A 23,551-nucleotide genomic window follows, 5' to 3' on the forward strand; every position below is an offset into this window, starting at 1 on the left:
CCCCAACACACACAACCTACTCAGACAGGTGAAAGAGGAGCGGGACAATACCACTCAGACACACACACACACACACACACAACCACCCACACTCTCATCTCCACACTTATTTCACTTCAAGAAAGAAGAAAGTCTAATATCTGTATACTCCAAGGTATTCCATTCAAGTTTACTGACTTAAAGGAACACACACTGACTGTGTGCCCACACTATTTGACTCGAAGGACATTTAGGAAGTGCTTTTTCAGAACAGAGGTCGTATTGAAAGGCTCGGATGGTGCAGTAATAAACAGCAGAATAAAACTTTGGACCACATCTCAGATACTCCTGCGGTGGCTCTCATCCACGTCATCTATGAAAGTTTGGAATTGAACAGCAGTAAGAAAATCATTTGCCGTCTTACCCTTTCTTGTTGTAAATGACTTTTCATTCATATGGAAGTACTTGATTTGAAGAATTATAATAATTACCACAGCGGATATTTTGATCCGCATACTGATTTTTGGCTTTATATTCCGGATGCCCTTTCTGACAAATATGCAGTACTGTATTCTATATTGGCCAGTAGGTGTCAGTAATAGTTCGGTTAGACAGGCACCAGTCACTAAGGTTCCCTATAGGGAACACGTTTACTGTGACACAGCTCCAGCAAGAGTTTGAGTTAAAAGTCTTAAAGGGTTAATCAAGCCTGAGCTCACACTGAATCCATTACCGATCCGGTCCTGATCCAGTCCGGCTTGCCGCAAAGTGCCGCTCACCTGACTCCGGTCGACGCTGCGGGGAGCTCCTGCGCCGGCTGCGGGAACCCACAGCTTGACCAGAGAGTGCTCCGTCTGCGGCTTCTGAAAAAAAAAAAAAAAACACCAAACGTATTCTTTCCATTGTGTCGTATGGCGGTCCGAGACGGAGCTGCACCGCACGGAGCTAGTGTGAGCCTTCAACAGGAATTTCAATCTTGCGGAATGCTTCCGGCGGCCTCAACACAGCTTCGACGTTTTCCATGTGAGTTTACTCTTATATTGTCAACTATATTGAGTAATAGGAGTATAAAGCCATTTAAAGCTGCCATTACACTGATGTACTGTAATAGCAGAAGTATACTGTCCGCAAACTGCTAACATGCGAGTCTATGTTATCTTATTTATGTCTAATATGTCTTGGTTTTTTTATTTTCTCACATTAAATCTACTGTATTGGGTAAAAACAAATGTAAAGGTAACTATAGGGGTGTTATTTCAATTCTTGAGGGCTCTAATAAAGTAAAAAAGAAAACACATTTAGAAGATCATAAACATGTTTTCAATGCCATAACTTCAATTTAAACATGCTGTTAGGTTTGTTTAAATGTTTTTCTTTCATTATGCAATATTATATGTATTTCATTATCTGTCCACAAACTGCTAACATGCGAGTCTATGTTATCTTATTTATGTCTAATATGTCTTGGTTTTCTTATTTTCTCACATTAAATCTACTATATTGGGTAAAAACAAATGTAAAGGCAACTATAGGGGTGTTATTTCAATTCTGGAGAACTCTAATAAAGTCAAAAAACATATTTAGAAGATCATAAACATGTTTTCAATGCCATAACTTCAATTTAATCATGCTGTTAGGTTTGTTTAGATGTTTTCATTATGCAATATTATATGTATAATATGTCTTGGTTTTCTTATTTTCTCACATTAAATCTACTATATTGGGTAAAAACAAATGTAAAGGCAACTATAGGGGTGTTATTTCAATTTTTGAGGGCTCTAATAAAGTCAAAAAAACATATTTAGAAGATCATAAACATGTTTTCAATGCTATAACTTCAATTTAAACATGTTAGGTTTGTTTAGATGTTTTTCTTTATTTATGCAATATTATATGTATTTCATTATTATATTATTATTATGACTGTACGGATTGGCTGCAACAAATCACATGGTTTGACCGCGCGGCAGCTATTTCTACACAAATTGAAATTAGTAGATATGATTATTTGTCTATACTAAAGAGGGCCCGCCGAAACCTCCTAATCTAATTCCCGTTACGCGAGAGCAAAATACTGCGTATTTGAGGCGAGAGTTTGCATTTCCCTCGCAGCATGTCGGCCATGTTTGCAGAGTGTTTAGGCATTAATGGGCATTTTCAAAACCGTCCAGTGGCCCCACTGAATCACGCCCGTCCAATTTGCGTCTCGGATGTTGATGACATGTCGCCGATTCCCGCGTGGCTCGGGGCGCGGGTCATTTTGAAAGTGTCACCATTTAACCGCGGGGGAGTGCGGGGTAGTGCGGCTAGGGGTCCGGGTCTCCTTACCGCCAGCGTTAGCCCATGTGGGCAGAGTCGGGGTGTGTGGAGAGCGTGGCCTCATTATGAAGGAGATAAAGACCGTTAAGGCTGTTTGGTCTTGGGCCGGCTCCAGCCCCTATGGTGAAACACACCTGCTCCCCTCTTTAAAAAGCCCTGCTCCAGTTTAGCTCTTGGCCACGGACGAGTAATGACCTATCCAGGGGGCCGTAACGCCCGCTTCGTTTAGCCTGTCGTTAAGACCCAGAGTCAGCAGCATACTGCGGCACGGTGGCGTGCCAAAACTCAGTACAGGGTGTCCTTGCCAAAGATTCCCCATCAAGCCGACGCCGCTAGAATATGGATAACTCACCTTGCTAAAGCATGCTAATGAAACGCAAGGATGCGTTTGGCAGCTTCCGATCTCCACTTGAAGAATTTCTTCCCGACACATTGTCGCTTGGCTTTTGACGCTTTGATAGCGCGACTGGATCAAAAAAATAGGCCCTTGTACGCCAGCCAATGCAGTCGCCGCTTAGTAATTAGAGAACATAAAGTTGCAGCTTGACACTGCTTGGGCTCCCATTGTTGTCCCGTCTTTGTTGTGGTGCTCACGCACGGGGAGGACACTGGCACGTGCACGTGCGCACACACGCGTACGCCGCAAAAACGCACGCGCGGGCGTTGCACAAGTATAAAGATTTCCCAGTTATGTTTTCATCAAAGCGCTTCTTTGGCACTACAGAGCAGCGCGGGTATGGTAATGTGTTGTGCTGCCTGGAAAGCTGTCAAAAAGCTCCCACCTTGGATGAGAGAGTGCCGTAATTCAACTGGGCTCCTGTCTTCTGTGTGTTCAGGTCTCCTCATTATGCCGCTTTGCAGGGTAATGGCGTCTTGCACTGTTTTATCTGTCAGCTCGCAGCAAACTAGAGTTTTTCTAGCCCCCTATATTAGATGCTAACATCAAAAGCATCTGCCTTGACACGGGAAGAGGGGGAAAATTGTTTAAAAAAAAAAAAAAATGGAAACACTCCCGGTAGGCGAAAATTGAATCTCTTTACGTCTGGGGTGATGTGTGTATTGAGAATAGATTTGCTGGTTCGTCGTGGATGTGTTTGTTCTCGAGTAAACAGCGAGCCTTGTTTGGGTGTAACTGTCAGGTACGCACCCGCGTCCCCCCCCCGCCTCCGCTCCCCTCTGTGAAAACGGGTTTGTTCGCAAAGTGGGAGTTAGGAGGGAAACACGGCGGCACACATTCACGTTCGCCATCTGATCAATGGGGATTTAAGTCGGCGGTGACAACACCACACGGCACGTGTCAGGAGACGCGGCGACGGCGGCCGCGTGATGCCGGGCCTCGCGTCGCTTTCGTCAACTCTTTTTCTACCTCCATTTTGTACTTTTCATAACTTCTCCAAAACTGCCTGGCAACCCCTCCCTCTTGCAGTCACCTCCGTCTGGCCCACGAGGGGCTTTTAGCCCCCCACCACCACCACCACTCCGCACTCCCTTGGGTGCTGACAGATTTGTGAATGTGTGCTTGTTTATTGCAAGAATCTTTGCGGTAAAGTCTGTGTTGGTGGGCGTGGATGAATGTGCGGCGGCGACGGTGGGGGTGTTCTTTTTAGAAGACGCGGGTAGAGCAAATTAAAACTCACCGCAGGAAATGAGCGCCCTTGGCTCTCCTCCTCCCAAGCAGCTGCACACACCCCAACCATCATCTGCCATTTTGACACATCCACAGGGCGTGAGTGTGTGTGGGGGGGGGGGGGGGTAGTGGGGGGGTTGGCGAGAGTGCCAATGCAACACCCACGGCTGCGAGCGTCGCCGGGCCGCAGCCTCCAGCCAAACAGGTGTGTGACATCATGCCGCTGGTTCCTCTTCGGGGCCTGGGGAGCAGGCGTTGGGACCTTGGCAGGGATGGCGGTGAAGTAGGGGGGGGGGGCAGCTGGAGAAAACAAAGGGAGGTTAGGTGTGTACCTGACAAGCTCATTGATAACGTTTGAGCCCTGAAGTGGATGGCAAATTGCCTCTAATGTCTCCTGGAGATCACGGGCCAAAGTCAGGTGCTGGGCGCTAAATGGCCTCATTAGTTATGATTCTTTTCCTTTTTTTCTTTTCTTTTGGACTTTGCAAGGAGTTTCTGACACATGAACACACACGCACACACCATGTCAGAGATAAACTTGGCATGTCAGCATAAATAAAGAGTTATAGATGAGCCCAAATGTTCAGAGATCCTCTTTTTAGCTACGGCAGCAAATTACGTCCTTGTTACTTCAACACGCTAGCATCTTAGACATTTAGCCTTCATTGCGATATCCCATTCACGGACAATGCTTTCCAAATTTGTATAAACGTACTCAAACATAACTTCTCTGCTACTAATTACTGAATTAATGCAGCTAGTGTCACGCTTTTAAGAAAAATTACCTGTTTAAGAAAAGCACACTTCACGGTTTACTGGTTGATACTTCTTCTTCTTACTCCTGCGCCTCCCCAAGGGACCAAAAACCGACAGCGACACTTAGTGGCGGTCATAGGTAGTACATCTTCCCATTGCTTTTCCCACAGGGCCAAACCAAGTAGACTCTCATATTTATCAGTAATGTTTTATTTAATTGGTATTAAGCAGGTAAGTCATCTAAATGTGTATTTAATTAGTTAATACATATATTTGAGGGATTTTTTTATTTATTTATTATACTGTAACATAGTTTATAAAAGTAAAACAGTTTCTCAACAATGCAGTTAGTAGATTATTTCCTTCAACAAAGTACTCATATCTGCTCTGTCCTAAAATGTTGAAGCAGATCTGGATAAAACTGCACACTGAGAATTATTATTATAATTGCATTTTTTTGCCACTACAGTCTGTATAGAGGCCCACAGTGACCTATACAGATGTGTTTTGTGGTAATTAATTTTTTTAAAATATGTATTAAGCAAAAAAAACATTTGCCAACAAAAATAATGGCTTTGAAATTTTAAGGAAATATTTGCAAACAAACCATTTTCTTAAAATGCTTCATTTGTTTACAAGTTAAACAATCTAATTAAAGGAGATATTTTTTGGTTTTTCATTTGCATTTCCAGAACTTTAGGAAATACTACCAAAACTTCAAAATGGATGGTTTTATGAGAGCATTAAAAAAAATTAAGGATATATACAGTATATATATTATTTGCAAATATTTTTTCAATTTAAAATTGATGAAATGCACAAAAAAATAAATAGTGACTCAACCACAAAAACACTTTGTAATGGGTATTACTGCCACCTACAGAACAGGAATAGAACAGCATTGGCCAATAATCAAACCAATTAGTCACACATCAGTGCTTATTACTTAATATAGTATGGTATATGTACATAGTATTATATCCTGTATTATTATTGTTGTATTATTTTGGCCCTTTTTTGTTTGGTTTGTGATTGGCCCAACTTACAATCTGTTTGGAATAAGGTCTGCATATTGGTGGTCTTTGCCTGAAAGTGAAATGAATGGAACGCTTCCTCTTTTTTCCAGCCCATCAAGTGTGTCACTGAAACAAAACTAAACAAAGAGACAACAAATGAGAGAAATGAGCGCGCATCTATTTGGAATTCTCAGCGTATAGCTCCCACACACACACACACACACACACACACACACACACAAGCCGCCCTCTTCACACTTCACTCAAAATCCCCCAGCGACAGATCCTGTAACAGAGGCGAGGGAGGCTGTGAGTTGCCTGGGGGGTTCCTCAAGGCACCCGTCTGGGACCTGCTTCATAATCAGTGGACAGAGAGCAAGGAGAGTGCTGCTGTGCTTTCCCAGAGCCACTCTCCTCCCCTGGCTGCCCGACCCTGCTAAGCACCCCAGGGCTACCTGTTAAGGTGTTCCCCCCGGTCTGGCCTCTCTTCCTGGGCAAAAGAACCATGTTTGGGCTGCTTTAGTGATGATTGGATGAAGGCGGGAACGGGTGGGGGTGGGAGGGTTGTGTATTGTTGATATTCATCTGCGCATAAATTGATGTTGATACACACATACTTATGCATGTGTGGACTCATTATGTGCGTGCGCTCTAATACATGCACATGTTTGAGCGCAAAAGCACATCATTTGCATGTACAAATGATAAGCAGTATTCCTGGTGTTGCTAATAGCAGCCTTATTATTGTTAGTTGTCAAGGAGATGCGGAATTACTCACCCACATGGACATTAGTGCATGCCAAGAAACAGCCTGGACAAGGCGGCTCTCTCTGCAGACCACTTTGGCCCTTATCAACAATAATGCTTGTTAATAATGCGAAATGGCTCTAATTGCTCTGCGGCGGAATTAACTGCTGCATGATCTTCCTGATAATAACAATAAAAACAGATGCTTGGAGATAATAGGGGCTAAATTGGAAATATGGCAATTGATGTGTATTGTTTTTGGAGTGCAGCTATTTCATCTGCTTTTTATTTTTTTATTGTACTTACTGTAGGTTTGTGTAATATTGTGTTTCCATAGTCAGGTGCAATATTCCCCGGACTGTGCCTGAGGGCATATCTCCTCCTTTTTGGCTGCTCCGAAGCGCACCTCCACATCAGCGCCGTTCTTGTACACGCTGGCTGTTCTGTTCTGTTCTGTTCTGTTCTGTTCTGCACGTCCGGTTCTGGACTTGCCCTGACAGAACATTTTAACAAACACACCCGTTTCCAAATCTGTGTGTTTGTGTGCTCAGCCGTGCGTGCTTCTCCAAGATAACCCAAGGAGAGGAAAAGGGTGGGCGTGTTGGTGGGGGGGTGCCGCTGGGACGCCGAGCCAGGACCGTCTCTCTCCAGTTTGGTTTGGTCCTCACACGGAGCCAGCTGGCCTCATTAGGACTTGATGGGAGGCGGGCTGGCATGAGACGTGCACATGCATGCACACGTCAACAAATGTAGTGTGAAGCGTGGCCTGATGCCCGTGAAAGGCCCACACGAAAGGCAGCGGTGTTGGGCAAGGCGGGGAAGGGGTGCATTTGGGAGATCATTATTTGGGGGGACTCTCCTTTAAGATGGCGTCCTCACCTCGCGGCTCACCTGAGCTACGTAGGCTTGTTGAGGCATGAAGAGGTTGCAACGAGGGTCGGCGCGGCGTGAAGGGACGGGAGGATATGATTCATCACCAGAGACGGCCGCTGACCTACAGTCCGAGGGCCACCCGACCGGAACCGAGGCCTTGTTCCGACAGAGCGGCTGCGGCGTGAGCTGTGACGGATGGCGCCGGTCCGTTCCGGTCCTCCCGAGCAGGTGTGTGTGCATCTCGCTCACATCTGCAGGCGGGCACGGTGAACCGAGACCAAATGGCAGACGCACGGGGCCCATCGGGTACCTGTGCACTGAGACACACTAATGATTATGGATGCGGGCCTATTAACGGTCACATCTGTAAGGGAGAACAACAACCAGCGCGCTGGGAGTGAGTCAGCACTTTTTTTTTTGCACTCCCTTCTGGAGGGAAAACATGGCGGTGTCAATGTAAGGAACGGAAAAAAAACTCCGGAATACTTCCTTCCTCAGGCGAACGCTCGGCCTCCTTGACACATGCCAAAGGGCTGTTTACACCACTTTTGACAAAAAAAGTTTGGTCTTTTTCTCTTAGTTAATAGAAGTAATCTGAACCAGGATCAAACTGGCTCATCTTCTTAATATGAAAGTGTAAAAAGAAGAAAAAGTCAGTCTGAACTTTAATGGCAAAGCTGTAAGTAATACCACATTGTGAAAAATGAAAGGACGCAAATAATAATATGCCATAATATGCTCAGAATTGGGCTGCACGGTGGTCGAGTGGTTGGCACCCAGGCCTCACAGCTCGGAGACCCGAGTTCAATTCCATGTTCTCCCCGTGCATGCGTGGGTTTTCTCCGGGTACTCCGATTTCCTCCCACATTCCAAAAAACATGCTAGGTTAATTAGCGACTCCAAATTGTCCATATAGGTATGAATGTGAGTGTGAATGGTTGTTTGTCTATATGTGCCCTGTGATTGGCTGGCCACCAGTCCGGGGTGTACCCCGACTCTCGCCCGAAGACAGCTGGGATAGGCTCCAGCAGCCCCCGCGACCCTCGTGAGGAAAAGCGGTAGAAAATGAATGAATGAATGAATGCTAAGAAGTGGGCTGCACGTCGGCCAAGTGATTAGCACCCAGGCCTCACAGCTAGGAGACCTGAGTTCAATTCCACCCTCTGTGTGGAGTTTGCATGTTCTCCCCGTACATGCGTGGGTTTTCTCCGGGTACTCCGGTTGTCGTCAGACCACAGCGTATTTTTAATGTCCTTTTTGTTCAGAAGCGGTTTTCATCTTGGAACTGTGTCTTGTGTAAGCCCTGTAGATCTTCGGATGCTGTTGTGGGGTCTTTTGTGACCTCTCAAATCAGTCACCGCTGCGCTCTTGGAGTCATTCTGGTTGGCCGGTTACTCCTCGGAAGCTTCACCGATGCCCCATATTTTTCACCATTCATGGATAATGGCTCTCACTGTGGTTTGCTGGAGTCCCAAAGCTTTAGAAATGCATTGATAACCTTTTCCACACTGATACATCTCCATTACTTCTGCATTTTGATGCCCCATGTTTTCACCATTCATGGACAATGGCTCTCACTGTGGTTTGCTGGAGTCCCAAAGCTTAAGAAATGCTTTGATAACCTTTTCCACACTGATACATCTCCATTACTTCTGCATTTTGATGCCCCATGTTTTCACCATTCATGGACAATGGCTCTCACTGTGGTTTGCTGGAGTCCCAAAGCTTTAGAAATGGCTTGATAACCTTTTCCACACTGATACATGTCCATTACTTCTGCATTTTGATGCCCCATGTTTTCACCATTCATGGACAATGGCTCTCACTGTGGTTTGCTGGAGTCCCAAAGCCTAAGAAATGCTTTGATAACCTTTTCCACACTGATACATCTCCATTACTTCTGCATTTTGATGCCCCATGTTTTCACCATTCATGGACAATGGCTCTCACTGTGGTTTGCTGGAGTCCCAAAGCTTTAGAAATGCATTGATAACATTTTCCACACTGATACATCTCCATTACTTCTGCATTTTGATGCCCCATGTTTTCACCATTCATGGACAATGGCTCTCACTGTGGTTTGCTGGAGTCCCAAAGCCTAAGAAATGCTTTGATAACCTTTTCCACACTGATACATCTCCATTACTTCTGCATTTTGATGCCCCATGTTTTCACCATTCATGGACAATGGCTCTCACTGTGGTTTGCTGGAGTCCCAAAGCTTTAGAAATGCATTGATAACCTTTTCCACACTGATACATCTCCATTATTTCTGCATTTTGTGTTCAGTTGTGTTGTCATTGACTAATATTTAAAAATTTTTGGTCATGTAAAACATTTAAGTGTGACAAATATACAAAAAAATCAGGAAGGGGGCAAACACTTTTTGGCCCCACTGTAAATAACAAATACTAATAAATGGGGCGATATATATATTGTTTTGAAATAGTATCGTAACTTGTGGTTTGATCTATTGCCTGTCAAATAGTGCTCATAGTGATTGTCTACATTGTGATGTCGCCAACTAGTGGCCCGGCATAAATATGACATGTTATGCCGCACCTTTTGACTTAAATGAAATGTTTCAAAACCCTTCCCACTTGAAGTACCGACTCATGAACTTGCGTTAAAAGTTTTCCAACGGGAAGCCGGCACCCACCTGCGTACTCCAGTGGAATAAAAGCGCTTACTTTGCTTGCCAAATTATCTAATGAATTCATCAACTTAAAAACAGCATTAAATATTCATTCTAAGAGTATATGCGATAAATTAAATATCACTCATTGACTCATTATTTAAAAATGCATCATGCGATTTGCATAGTTTCATCCTGAAAGGAAATAATAATGGCTAGTTGTCGTGTAGTGTCTTTCATGACGGGTGAAGCCTGCGTCTTTGTGTTCCCTCGTCCTCCCTCTCTGCTACTTGCCTCTCATTAAAGTTTGAACACAGCCTGTTTTAATTGTCAATCCTTTGACAGGTTGATAAAAGCAACTTGACAATTAAGTTCATTGGCTCCGCTATGCATATTAATTAGGTCTTATTTGGGTTTCTATTGTTATTAGAAGGAGCACTCGCGCCGTTACAAAAATGTCATCCATTAAGTTTAGAGAGGAAGAGGCTGGGAAGCGAGGGGGGGGTGCAAGTTAATGTAATTAAGCTTGCTATTGCTCTATTGTATGACGACGAGCAAGGAGGGGGGGGACTCTGGAGAGGGGAACTTTTAGTGTTCATTGTATAAATGAGTAATGTCGTCGCCGTGACAATGCAGCCAAAATCAGCCGTTCACAAGTTTATTATGTGAAACATGTGCTGCCTGCTCCTGTTTGCTCGGTGAACAAAGGAGGCTTGCTTTCATGTCGCCGCACGCACGTGCACGTGCATGTTCCGGCTAGGCGACGTTCACGTGTCATGTTTGGGTTGGTTGAAACCAACTCCAGTGTGGTTCGCTTGGTGTTGACGTTCATCATCACAACCCTGGTGTGCACCAAACGATGGCCCTGGAAGTGGACTCTGGTGTGTTCAGGTCTTTGGAGCCTCAACGTGGACCCAAAAACGTGGGACCGGTCTTAAAACGATCGTAAAAAAACGTTAAGAAATGACAAAAGTGCTGTCGTTCTGCTCTATCATCACTAGGGCCTATGCTGGAGCATATCCACTGGTGGACTGGTGGCCAGCCAATCACAGGGCACATATAGACAAACAACCATTCACACTCACATTCATACATTTGGACAATTTGGAGTCGCTAATTAGCTTAACATGCATGTTTTTCATGCATATTTAGACATTAAAATAAATATTTAAAGTATTTTATTAAAAATATTAATAAAAGTAAAAGTAATAAAATTATTTATATTATTTATATAATTTATAAAATATAATAATTAATAAAAATAATAAAATAAAATTAATAAAAGTACAATATTAAAGTATTTTATTATTTAAAGTATTTTATGCAAGTATTTTTTTTCCTAAACTAAGCATTTTCAAGCATAAATATGGCTCAATGAACTAAAATACAATTATAAGGTTATAACCCACAGCAAGCTAAAACTCAACTCTGAACACCTGATGTCACTTCCTGTCCGCCCCTCACTTTTTTTTTGGTGGGGGGGTGCACTGAAATTTGAAAGTATTGCAACTTTCCAATGTATGTCAATGAAAATGACTTGAAGGTAAGTATAAAGTAAGTACTGTATACCGTATATTGTAAGTATATATAAAGTACAGTCATCCATCACCAGTTGCCTGCTTCATATTTTGCGGTTTCACCTGTGAAAAAGTATGCATATTTAACATCGTTATATGTATTTGTGCCTAAGTTAAGTATTTCCAAGCAGAAAAAAAAGGATAAATGAAGTCAAAATAAATTAAAGGCAAAAAGTCTTAAACGTGGGCTGCACAGTGGTCTAGTGGTTAGCCCACAGACCTCACAGCTAGAAGACCCGAGTTCAATTCCATCCTCGGCCATCTCTGTGTGGAGTTTGCATGTTCTCCCCGTGCATGCGTGGGTTTTCTCCGGGTACTCCGGTTTTCCTCCCACATTCCAAAAACATGCTATGTTAATTAGCGACTCCAAATTGTCCATAGATATGAATGTGAGTGTGAATGGTTGTTTGTCTATATGTGCCCTGTGATTGGCTGAATCTCGCCTGAATACAGCTGTGATAGGCTCCAGCATACCCACAACCTTAGTGAGGATAAGCAGCATAGAGAATGGATGGATGGAAAAATAATAAGATAAAATATTCATATAATAAAATAAAAATATCTGATACTTATGATTTTTAAAAATATTTTAAACTTTACACTTTTAGACTACTTTTAGGATATTAGATGGCATTTTTCTGTGAAAAAACTGAAACAATGTAAAGTGACTTGATGTGAGAATTGCTGGAAAAAGAAAAGTTCCTTTCGTCGGTTTAATGTACTGGTAAGTTTTTGTCCCAGGAAACAACAGTAATTAAGCGCAGTAATTAGCATCTACTATATGGACTCCACCTCACTTTCTAACAGTGATGCAGTGCCACTTTGTGTGTTTGTTTCATTGTTGCGGTTGTAAAGCGCCACCGCTGGATGGAGACTCCGGCACAACTGCCGAAGCGTCAACAGGAGACCTCGACGGAGACCCGGCCTGACAGACTGCTAATGGCTTATTTGACTTCAGAGATGGCCCTGGCACAAACAGCGCGGCCCCCGTTCGCGTACCCATGGCGACCATCGTCCTCGGCTCGCCGTGGACGCTCCGGCGGCCTTGGAGTGACAACCGACGAGTTCAGCAGATTCCCCGACGTAAGTGCACACCAGACGCCGGCGTGGAAGTCTTCAAAGAAGGAGCTCATGGTGACAGAGGGAGCTGTTGTTGCATCCATAAAAACCTGCTGGCAGGCGGGGGGGGAATGGGGGAAGTGGGGGAAGGCTGGTGTGGGGGGGGTTCTTTGACAATTAAAACCAACACACATATAAAAAAAATGCCTCTTTATGACCTTAAGACGTCTCAGCGGACGAGTCCTGCCTCCGTGGGCTCGGGAGCGGCATTAGCATGGGGGAGCATCGTAATGAAGTCGACCCCAAACGCTCGGCACGCCGCTCTCAGAGCGGCGGCCTGTTTGGAGTCGCACTTTCCATGTCCTGGCAAACGCTGAGCATGTAAAACAGAAGTGTCAATTATTCAACATGAACAGGAGGATGTATGGAGTGACACGGGAGTGGGGCGGGGGGGTGTGGACAGGGGCCGACTAAGCCTCGGGCACATGAAGGGTACCACTTTGATGTGAGTGTGTGGGCCTGCAGAGCTGGTGCAAGGTGCACTTGGGTAATCTGGAGGAACACCCGCCTCCGAATCCAAGCGCTCCTCCGCGCACCCTTCATGTCCTGCTCCCTTTTTTCCCCTTTGGACGTGCCCTCGCTCACTTCGCACATACATAACAGCACACACACACACACACACACACACACTGGTGCCGTGAAGAACATACAGCATCCATAAAGTAAGAACTCTTTGTGACATAGTATTATATGATGTAACTTAAACATTCCAAAACAAAATGACATCTGCTGAGTACTTTTATATTCTGCATGGATTTCACAAAAAGCCTCTAAAATAGACTTTTAAAGAGCACAGGGAGAGTGCAAAGCAGGGAGACAAAAGTTGTCTCAGAAGTTTTCACTTCCTATTTTTCATTTCTGGGTGATTTTGCCCTTTACTTCCTTTTTTCCAAAATTTGACAAATTAATAATTAATCATGGTTGACTATGGCCTGTTCATTCATTCATTCATTTTCTACCGCTTTTTCCTCATTAGGGTTGAGGGGTGCTGGAGCCTATCCCAGCTGTCTTGGGGCGAGAGGCGGGACAAACAACTACACTGTCTTCACTGTTTCCACTGTCTCCACTTTTTCCAATGTCTCCACTGTTTCCACTGTTTCCACTGTTTCCACTGTTTCTACTGTTTCCACTGTTTCTACTGTTTCCACTGTTTCCACTGTCTCCACTTTTTTCCACTGTCTCCACTGTTTCCAATGTCTACACTGTTTCCAATGTCGCCACTGTTTCCACTGTCTCCACAGTTTTCACTGTTTCCAATGTTTCCACTGTTTCTACTGTTTCTACTGTTTCCAATGTTTCCAATGTTTCCACTGTCTCCATTGTTTCCACTGTTTCCAATGTCGCCACTGTTTCCAATGTCTACACTGTTTCCAATGTCGCCACTGTTTCCACTGTTTCCAATGTTTCCACTGTCTCCACTGTTTCCACTGTTTCCACTGTTTCCAATGTTTCCAATGTTTCCACTGTCTCCACTGTCTCCACTGTTTCCACTGTTTCCACTGTTTCCACTGTTTCCACTGTCTCCATTGTTTCTACTGTTTCCACTGTTTCCAATGTTTCCACTGTTTCCACTGTTTCCAATGTTTCCACTGTCTCCACTGTCTCCACTGTTTCCACTGTTTCCACTGTTTCCAATGTTTCCACTGTCTCCATTGTTTCTACTGTTTCCAATGTTTCCACTGTTTCCACTGTTTCCACTGTTTCCAATGTTTCCACTGTCTCCACTGTTTCCACTGTTTCCACTGTTTCCAATGTTTCCAATGTTTCCACTGTCTCCACTGTCTCCACTGTTTCCACTGTTTCCACTGTTTCCACTGTTTCCAATGTTTTCACTGTTTCCACTGTCTCCATTGTTTCTACTGTTTCCAATGTCGCCACTGTTTCCACTGTTTCCACTGTTTCCAATGTCGCCACTGTTTCCACTGTTTCCACTGTCTCCACTGTTTCCACTGTTTCCAATGTTTCCACTGTTTCCACTGTCTCCACTGTTTCCACTGTTTCCACTGTTTCCAATGTTTCCACTGTCTCCACTGTTTCCAATGTCGCCACTGTTTCCACTGTTTCCACTGTTTCCCCTGTTTCCAATGTTTCCACTGTTTCCACTGTTTCCAATGTTTCCAATGTTTCCACTGTCTCCACTGTTTCCAATGTCGCCACTGTTTCCACTGTTTCCAATGTTTCCACTGTTTCCACTGTTTCCACTGTTTCCACTGTTTCCAATGTTTCCACTGTTTCCACTGTTTCTACTGTTTCTACTGTTTCCAATGTTTCCACTGTTTCCACTGTTTCCACTGTTTCCAATGTTTCCACTGTTTCCACTGTTTCCACTGTCTCCATTGTTTCTACTGTTTCCACTGTTTCCACTGTTTCCACTGTTTCCAATGTTTCCACTGTTTCCAATGTTTCCAATGTTTCCACTGTTTCCAATGTTTCCACTGTTTCCAATGTTTCCACTGTTTCCACTGTTTCCACTGTTTCTACTGTTTCTACTGTTTCCAATGTTTCCACTGTTTCCAATGTTTCCATTGTTTCCACTGTCTCCATTGTTTCTACTGTTTCCACTGTTTCCACTGTTTCCAATGCTTCCACTGTTTCCACTGTCTCCACTGTCTCGACTCTTCAGCCTCTTTAGGGCCCTCCAAGCAAAGGAGTCAAAAGGGCCGCCGGTTGGTTTGATAGTTTACCTTGACCCCTGAAGTGTGTCGCTCGCACCCCGAAGGCTGGGCTGGCAGAACCTTTCCTGGCTCCCCCCAAGCCGACCCTGGGGAATGCTAATCTCAACGTGGGCGTTTACCGCGGACACCAGACACAACACCATTAGCCACAGCTCGGCGGCTGCTCATTAGGGCCCCCGATCGATAAAGGCGGCCGCAGAAAAGGCCTGCACGGTAGAAGCAGGCCATCACTCTTCAGAGTTATTACCGTAAAGAGCGGCGGGGGCTGAGATTTAGGTTCGGCGGCCGTTTCTCTCGGACACGGCAGGTTGGGAGGGCAATAAGGGAACGAGCGAGGGCCCCTTGTAAGGATATGACGAGTCGTTGGGTAACTTTGTGTGAAGTCATTGGCTCGCAATAAAGCGAGAGGCGGCCAAGAGCCATTACGCCGCAGCCGTGCTCTCCAGGGTTTGACGTTATGACATGCTCGGAGCAGGAAGTGCGCTCATTACCGGCCAGATATTTCAGCGCTGATGTCTCCCTTATTGAGTGTCAAAAACAAATGACTTACATGGACGTTTGCTGAGTTGCGCAATGAAGGGGCGGCGTGGGGCGGGGGGGATACAATAAGACGGGGTCACAGTGAGAGCAAAGAAATGCAGAGTGACCCCACCACGGCACGCCATGGGACATGTGTTTGATATTATTAACATGCGCTACTCTCATCATCATTTCCTCCCTTTTCCCAGGGAACGTTCAGGAATACTTGAAATTAAACCTTTGCCTTTAATGCACAATAAAAAAGACGTACAAAAATACGAGCGGTCGGGTTGAAAAAAATGTAAAACACGTATTGCATTTCTTTGAACGTGCCTCGTCTTGCTGGCGCCGCTCCGCTGAAGCGTTTTTGTATCCTTGTTAGAACAAATTGCTCCTGTTGTCGTATTTAAAAAAAGTTGAAGCTAGTTACGTTATGATTTGTTTTATTGCAACTATACTTTTTCCTCATAATGTTATGAATTTATTTTGGTGATATTACAACTTTTTTCTTGAAAAAAACGTGTACCGTATCAGAGTTATGATGTGTGATTTAATATTAATAATCTTAATATTTTATTAATAATTATATTTTAATCAGTGTAATATTAATATTTTTCAATATTAATATTTTCAATATTAATATTTACTAAAAGTAATTAATTAATTAATTAATTAATAACATTTAATATAGTAACTTCATAATAATTTCATAATATAATATAATAATATAATAACTGTTCATTGATATTATGACTTTTTCTTATGAAAAAACATTATTCTAGCAATGTTTATTCTACTTATATTTTATCACAACTACTTTAATTATATTTTTAATAATCTTAATATTTTTCAATATTGATATTTAATAATAATATTTAATATAATAACTTCATAATATAATATAATATAATATAATATAATATAATATAATATAATATAATATAATATAATATAATATAATATAATATAATATAATATAATATAATATAATATAATAACTGTTCATTGATATTATGACTTTTTTCTTATGAAAAAACATTATTCTAACAATGTTTATTCTACTTATATTTTATCACAACTACTTTAATTATATTTAAAAAAATCTAAATATTAATATTCTTCAATATTGATATTTAATAATAATATTTAACGTTATATTTTTGTTCATTGGATATTATGACTTTTTTCTTGTGAAAAAAACATTATTAGCTATATTTATTCTACTTATATTTTATCACAACTACTTTATTGTATTCATGTGTTCCAGGTTACCATAAAATATGTAAAAAATGCATTTCTGCTTCACCAAAGCAAAATGCTCCTATTTCTGAGTGAATATGTCATAATTCATTAGCATACACTAATGCTCTCATATTCATTTAATAGGTATAAATTGCCAAATGTTTCCCAATGATAGGAGCTAAAGGTTGAGAGGCGCAACCCCAAGCATGTTAATGTAATTGAACGATTCCGCCACGTCTTCCCTGTGAGGTGTGCAAACATTAGGCGCAGGAAATTGCAGATGAAAAGACACACACTGGGAAAAAGAAGACAGCTTGTGTGTTTTCTTATGTTTTTTTGGCAGAGGAGAAAATAATATGGAGGCAAAATTGTGAAAATAAGAGGGAAAAAAAGTGTCGGCGGCGGGCGCGGGGAGGGTGGATTTATTGATTTTTCTAGGAGCCGGGGAAAGAAAAGAGAGGGAATAAAGAAGTGCTCTTTGGCCGATGTGTCCAAATGATGTCTCACGGGAGGCTCTTAATGGTAGGGGGAGGGGTGCGGGGGGGAGGTTAAGGGGGTTGAGGTGGGGGTGACGGGGGCAGGTGCCTACCCTGACTAAGGCACGGAGCTGCCCTAAGGCTAGGGCTAATGGTATTGGCTGAGCTTGCTTTAAGCAGCTCTTTCCTAATGGCCGAGTATGAGTGTGCCACAGGACAGACAGCTATTGATTGGCTCAAATGCTTTTGACTTGACAACAACTCAAAGTCCCTCAAGCATATACCATCTCGCCGCAAATTATGTCACACCGAAAGGTGATTAAAAACCGACGCTCGGGGCGGGAACGCTCATTAAAAGTGGATATGTTGTATTATTTAGTCTTTGTTTCCAGTCCGGGGGCCCGTGTGTTTACTCTGTGCGTGCGTGGGAGCCGACCGGAGGCCGAGGTTGAGGCGTGAAATCGGCCATTTTGAAATCGGTCAAACGTCGGGTGCGCGGCCTTTAAAAAAAAAAAAAAAAAAAAGGTGCCGTATCGGACGACGGCATAGGGAGAACAATGCCATATATTTGCTTTGTTGTCATGTCCCCCCCACCACCGCCGCCCCGCCTTCCCTCCACACACACACACACAAAAAAAAAAAAATGCTGTGTACAAGATTTTTTCTTATTCACAAGGGGCGCTTTCTAGACTGCTCCAGGCATCTGCTTTGATTGCGTAACTCCCCGGGGAGCAACAACACAAAACAAAAATACTGACTGAATTCAGACTTATAATATAGCCAACAAATAACATAGCAGCGCCACTCTTGACAAAAAAAAAAACAAAAAAAACAAACACAACAAGACGAGTAAATTCAAAGTTGAAAGTGTGCAGGACGGAGAAGATGCACCGAAAAAATAAAAACACTTTATAATTTGGAAAAACTCCAAATATCATATGAATGTAAAAAGAGTCATTATTTTAGCAGAATTAATGAAATATCCAAGAGTAAAGCCAAAAAGCGAAAGTTGTAATATTAGCAAATTAGCAATTAGCAAAGGACAACTGTTGCCTAGCTCAAAACTTTATTCTGGAAATTTTTGAAGTTTTCATTTTAGCGCTTTATTCTGTTATTTCTAGTAAAACAACATTCATTTAAACTTTCATTTTAGTTCAGGCTGCACGGTGGTCGAGTGGTTAGCGCGCAGGCCTCACAGCTAGAAGACCAGGGTTCGATTCCACCCTCGGCCATCTCTGTGTGGAGTTTGCATGTTCTCCCCGTGCATGCGTGGGTTTTCTCCGGGTACTCCGGTTTCCTTCCACATTCCAAAAACATGCTAGGTTAATTAGCATGACTCCAAATTGTCCATAGGTATGAATGTGAGTGTGAATGGTTGTTTGTCTATATGTCAAACATTCATATCATTCCACAATATTACAATTTTGTAATTGTCGTACCTGTTTTTTTTTTTTGTTGTTGTTGTCATATTCCAGGTCTTGTTTTGGAATATCGGGATTTTTTTCCTCTGATAAAACATGACCATTATTAGATTATTTTAAAATTTATTTTCCACATAATAAAAAACATTTGTATTTATCTAATAAAAAGGGACCGGTCCAGGGTGTACCCCGCCTCTCGCTGAAGACAGCTGGGATAGGCTCCAGCACCCTTGTGAGGTTAAGCGGTAGAAAATTAATGAATGAATGAATGTCCTAATATTATGATGCTAAAAACTTTTCCCTCTAATATTCCAATTTGATTGTTAGATATGATATTTTCTCATAATAGTAACAATTGATTTTCATAACTTTTCATTCCAAGTCTCGTTTTGGAATATCCAGACTTTTTTCCTCAGAGAAAACATGATTTTCCACATAATAGAACATTTGTATTCTTCTAATAAACGGGACCGATCCAGGGTGCACCCCGCCTCTTGCCCAACCCAAAGTCAGCTGGGATAGGCTCCAGCATACCCCCACATACTGGAGTTATCATGTTCATATTATTATTATTATTATTATCCATCAGCTTAACGTAACGTAACTTCGGTTTTACGACTTTATTCTTGTAATATTGTCATTAAAAATTGTGTCACAAGAATAAAAATGTAACATTCCGAGAATTTTTTTTATTGAAATAAAAAGTTGTGTCAAAAGAATGAAGTATTAATATTACGAGGAAAAGTTACAAAAAGAAAATCCTAATGTTAGTATACAGTACTTGTATAATATTATACTCGTATATCTTTACCCGGCATCCAGCATAGCCAAGTGACCCTAGCAGGACAAGCGGCGTAGAAAACGATTGAATTGATATTTTATTGGAACTTTTTCGTTAAATAATATTGTTATTGTCCGAATATTATACAGAGTATTATTCTTTATGTCAGTGTTTATCTGGAGTTAGCCAGGCTTGAGAACACATTTTTACTATGCTAGCGCTACATTACAATAAGACCCAGAAAAAACCAAAGAAAAAGCAAAACATTAGTTGGGTCCATGCTTGAGGTACTCCTTTACATAAAATCAAGCATGGTTCGGGTTTCCAAGTTTTGGAGCAGGAAAAGCGAACATATTTAATGGCCGGAAAATGTTGATATTTGAGGACGCGTTTAATGACGCCGAGGCTCCACAACAACAGGTCCCCGTCGTTCATCTGCCGCTTTGTCAAGTGGAGCACGACCCTTTCCCAGCAAAGTAAACACAGTTGAACAAATGAAAGTTAAATTAAATGGCAGCTTTTTTTTTTTTTTTTTTTTTTTAGCTAAGGGAAAAAAAAAAAAAAAAGCAGAGATATTTCCTGGCGTCCAAACCGGCCAAGCTCGCTCTCTGTTTCTTTTTTCCTTTCGATTAAACGCTCTTTCTCTGGCTGTTTGTGCTTTACAGTGTGAGTGTGCTACATGGCTACTTTCTTCTCTACAGGGGCCCGTGGGCTCCCCAAGCAATAGGAGTAAATTAGAGTGCACCTGTTCCAGCTCCAAGATAAGCCATCTCCAGAGGATTTCCTCGGAGTAAAATGAAGTGAGTGAAGAATAAACAGAATATCACAGCATTACTCCGCCAAGGTGAAGTTGGCTGCCGCTCTAGGGACGAGGGTTTGCTAGTTTTTTTTTTTTGTTTTTTTTTTTCCCCCGCACACAACACCCAACAAACTATCCTCTGTAAAGCCGTGGATGTGAAACTGGGGGAATGTTCTTTTTCTCTCTCTCTACAAAACAAAAAGCAGAAAGCAGAGAGATGTTCTCCCAACTGTATACCCACTCGCAACCTTGACTTGAATTGTACTTACTGTACGTACTTGTGGTCTGACTGCTGTGGTATTTACTCGCGTTGGCACCCGCTCGCCGCCGAAGACAACTGTTTGCATTCTATCTGAAAAAAAAGTATTTCTTCTTTTTCATTCATTCATTTTCTTATCGCTTATCCTCACAAGGGGGTGCTGGAGCCTATCCCAGCTGTCTTTAGACGAGAGGCGGGGTGCACCCTCGACCGGTGGCCAGCCAATCACAGTTTATGTTGTGGCATCGTTGTTCGGCTGACTATATACAGTATGGCTAAATTTGTCTTAAAAGCCCTCCTAAGATTTTGTCAGAGATTTGTCAGAGATTTTTTTTGTAAAAAAAAAAAAAAAAATCAATAAAAAATATCAAATTATTTAGGGGGACTTAAGAGCCACCCTAAAATGTCAGAGATTTTGTCATAGATTTGTAGATGAGAGATGAGATGAGATTTTTTTGTAAATTTTGTTTGTAAATCTATAAAAATAAATATCAAATTATTTATGGGGAGCTTAAGATAAGAACATTTTAGGGGGTCTGAAGAATGTCAGAGATTTTGTCAGAGATTTTTTTTGGTTAAAAAAAGAATAAATAAAAAATCTAAAATTATTTAGGGGGACTTAAGAACATTTTAGGGGGACTGAAACTCTCCTAAAATGTCAGAGATTTTGTCAGAGATTTGCCAGAGATTTTTTTCGTAAAAAAAAAAAAAAATCAATAAAAAATAAAAAATCTCAAATTATTTAGGGGGACTTAAGAGCCACCCTAAAATGTCAGAGATTTTGTCAGAGATTTGCCAGAGATTTTTTTCGTAAAAAAAAAAAATCAATAAAAAATAAAAAATATCAAATTATTTAGGGGGAGCTTAAGATAAGAACATTTTAGGGGGTCTGAAGAATGTCAGAGATTTTGTCAGAGATTTTTTTTGGTTAAAAAAAGAATAAATAAAAAATCTAAAATTATTTAGGGGGGCTTAAGAACATTTTAGGGGGACTGAAACTCTCCTAAAATGTCAGAGATTTTGTCAGAGATTTGCCAGAGATTTTTTTCGTAAAAAAAAAAAAAATCAATAAAAAATAAAAAATCTCAAATTATTTAGGGGGACTTAAGAGCCACCCTAAAATGTCAGAGATTTTGTCAGAGATTTGCCAGAGATTTTTTTCGTAAAAAAAAAAAATCAATAAAAAATAAAAAATATCAAATTATTTAGGGGGAGCTTAAGATAAGAACATTTTAGGGGGTCTGAAGAATGTCAGAGATTTTGTCAGAGATTTTTTTTGGTTAAAAAAAGAATAAATAAAAAATCTAAAATTATTTAGGGGGGCTTAAGAACATTTTAGGGGGACTGAAACTCTCCTAAAATGTCAGAGATTTTGTCAGAGATTTGCCAGAGATTTTTTTCGTAAAAAAAAAAAATCAATAAAAAATAAAAAATCTCAAATTATTTAGGGGGACTTAAGAGCCACCCTAAAATGTCAGAGATTTTGTCAGAGATTTGCCAGAGATTTTTTTCGTAAAAAAAAAAAAAAATCAATAAAAAATAAAAAATATCAAATTATTTAGGGGGAGCTTAAGATAAGAACATTTTAGGGGGTCTGAAGAATGTCAGAGATTTTGTCAGAGATTTTTTTTGGTTAAAAAAAGAATAAATAAAAAATCTAAAATTATTTAGGGGGGCTTAAGAACATTTTAGGGGGACTGAAACTCTCCTAAAATGTCAGAGATTTTGTCAGAGATTTGCCAGAGATTTTTTTCGTAAAAAAAAAAAAATCAATAAAAAATAAAAAATCTCAAATTATTTAGGGGGACTTAAGAGCCACCCTAAAATGTCAGAGATTTTGTCAGAGATTTGCCAGAGATTTTTTTCGTAAAAAAAAAAATCAATAAAAAATAAAAAAATATCAAATTATTTAGGGGGACTTAAGAGCCACCCTAAAATGTCAGAGATTTTGTCATGGATTTGTTAGAGATTTTTTTTGTATTTTTTTTTTTAATCTATAAAAAATATCAAATTATTTATGGGGAGCTTAAGATAAGAACATTTTAAGGGGTCTGATTCCCTCCTAAAATGTTAGAGATTTTGTCAGAGATTTTTTTTGGTTAAAAAATAATAATAAATAAGAAAGTATAAAATTATTTAGGGGGGCTTAAGAACATTTTAGGGGGACTGAAGCTCACCTAAAATGTCAGAGATTTTTTTTGTAAAAAAAAAATTTAATTAAAAATATCAAATTATTTAGGGGGACTTAAGAGCCACCCTAAAATGTCAGAGATTTTGTCAGAGATTTGTTTGAGATTTTTTTGTAAAATTTTTTTAGGGGGGCTTAAGATAAGAACATTTTAGAATTTAAAATGTCAGAGATTTTGTCAGAGATTTTGTCAGAGATTTTGTCAGAGATTTTGTCAGAGATTTGTGAGAGATTTTTTTTGTTATTTTGGGGGGGGCTGAAGTCCCCCTAAAATAGGCCTAATGACGTCAATGGATGGAAGTTATTGTTGATGCGAACTTCCCGTACATCCCGGCCAGAACAAATTCAATTCTGTTTCCCACCTTCTCGCAACTATTTGGGGTTGGGGACATGATTTCAAAATGTTGAGTTGAAAATGTGAAAATTGTGACGGAAATATTTGCTAAACACCAAATGATAGCATTGCCGATGCTTAGGAAAACGTACGCCATACACGGTGAAGTTGGATTTCCGCTAAAGTTCCTCAAAGCGTCAGATCAAGTG

The 23,551-nt window shown here is 41.2% G+C and overlaps 1 protein-coding gene across 1 annotated transcript in view; it reads right to left on the reverse strand.

Annotated features, from left to right (window-relative positions):
- Positions 1-346: 346 nt before the first annotated feature.
- gnrh3 (gonadotropin-releasing hormone 3) overlaps positions 347-23,551 on the reverse strand; it is a 37,272-nt gene continuing 14,067 nt past the window's right edge. The window contains exons 4-6 of the mRNA XM_078799340.1: positions 4,091-4,225; positions 3,936-3,998; positions 347-839 (exon numbers count right to left, since the gene is read on the reverse strand). Coding sequence (XP_078655466.1) covers positions 630-839; positions 3,936-3,998; positions 4,091-4,225 — 408 coding nt within the window. The 3' untranslated portion in view covers positions 347-629. The remainder of the gene's footprint in view (positions 840-3,935; positions 3,999-4,090; positions 4,226-23,551) is intronic.

Source organism: Doryrhamphus excisus, linkage group LG20 (assembly GCF_037039965.1).
Source record: "Doryrhamphus excisus strain RoL-2023G ecotype Guam linkage group LG20, RoL_Dexc_Guam_v1.1, whole genome shotgun sequence".
Classification (NCBI taxonomy): Eukaryota; Metazoa; Chordata; class Actinopteri; order Syngnathiformes; family Syngnathidae; genus Doryrhamphus; species Doryrhamphus excisus.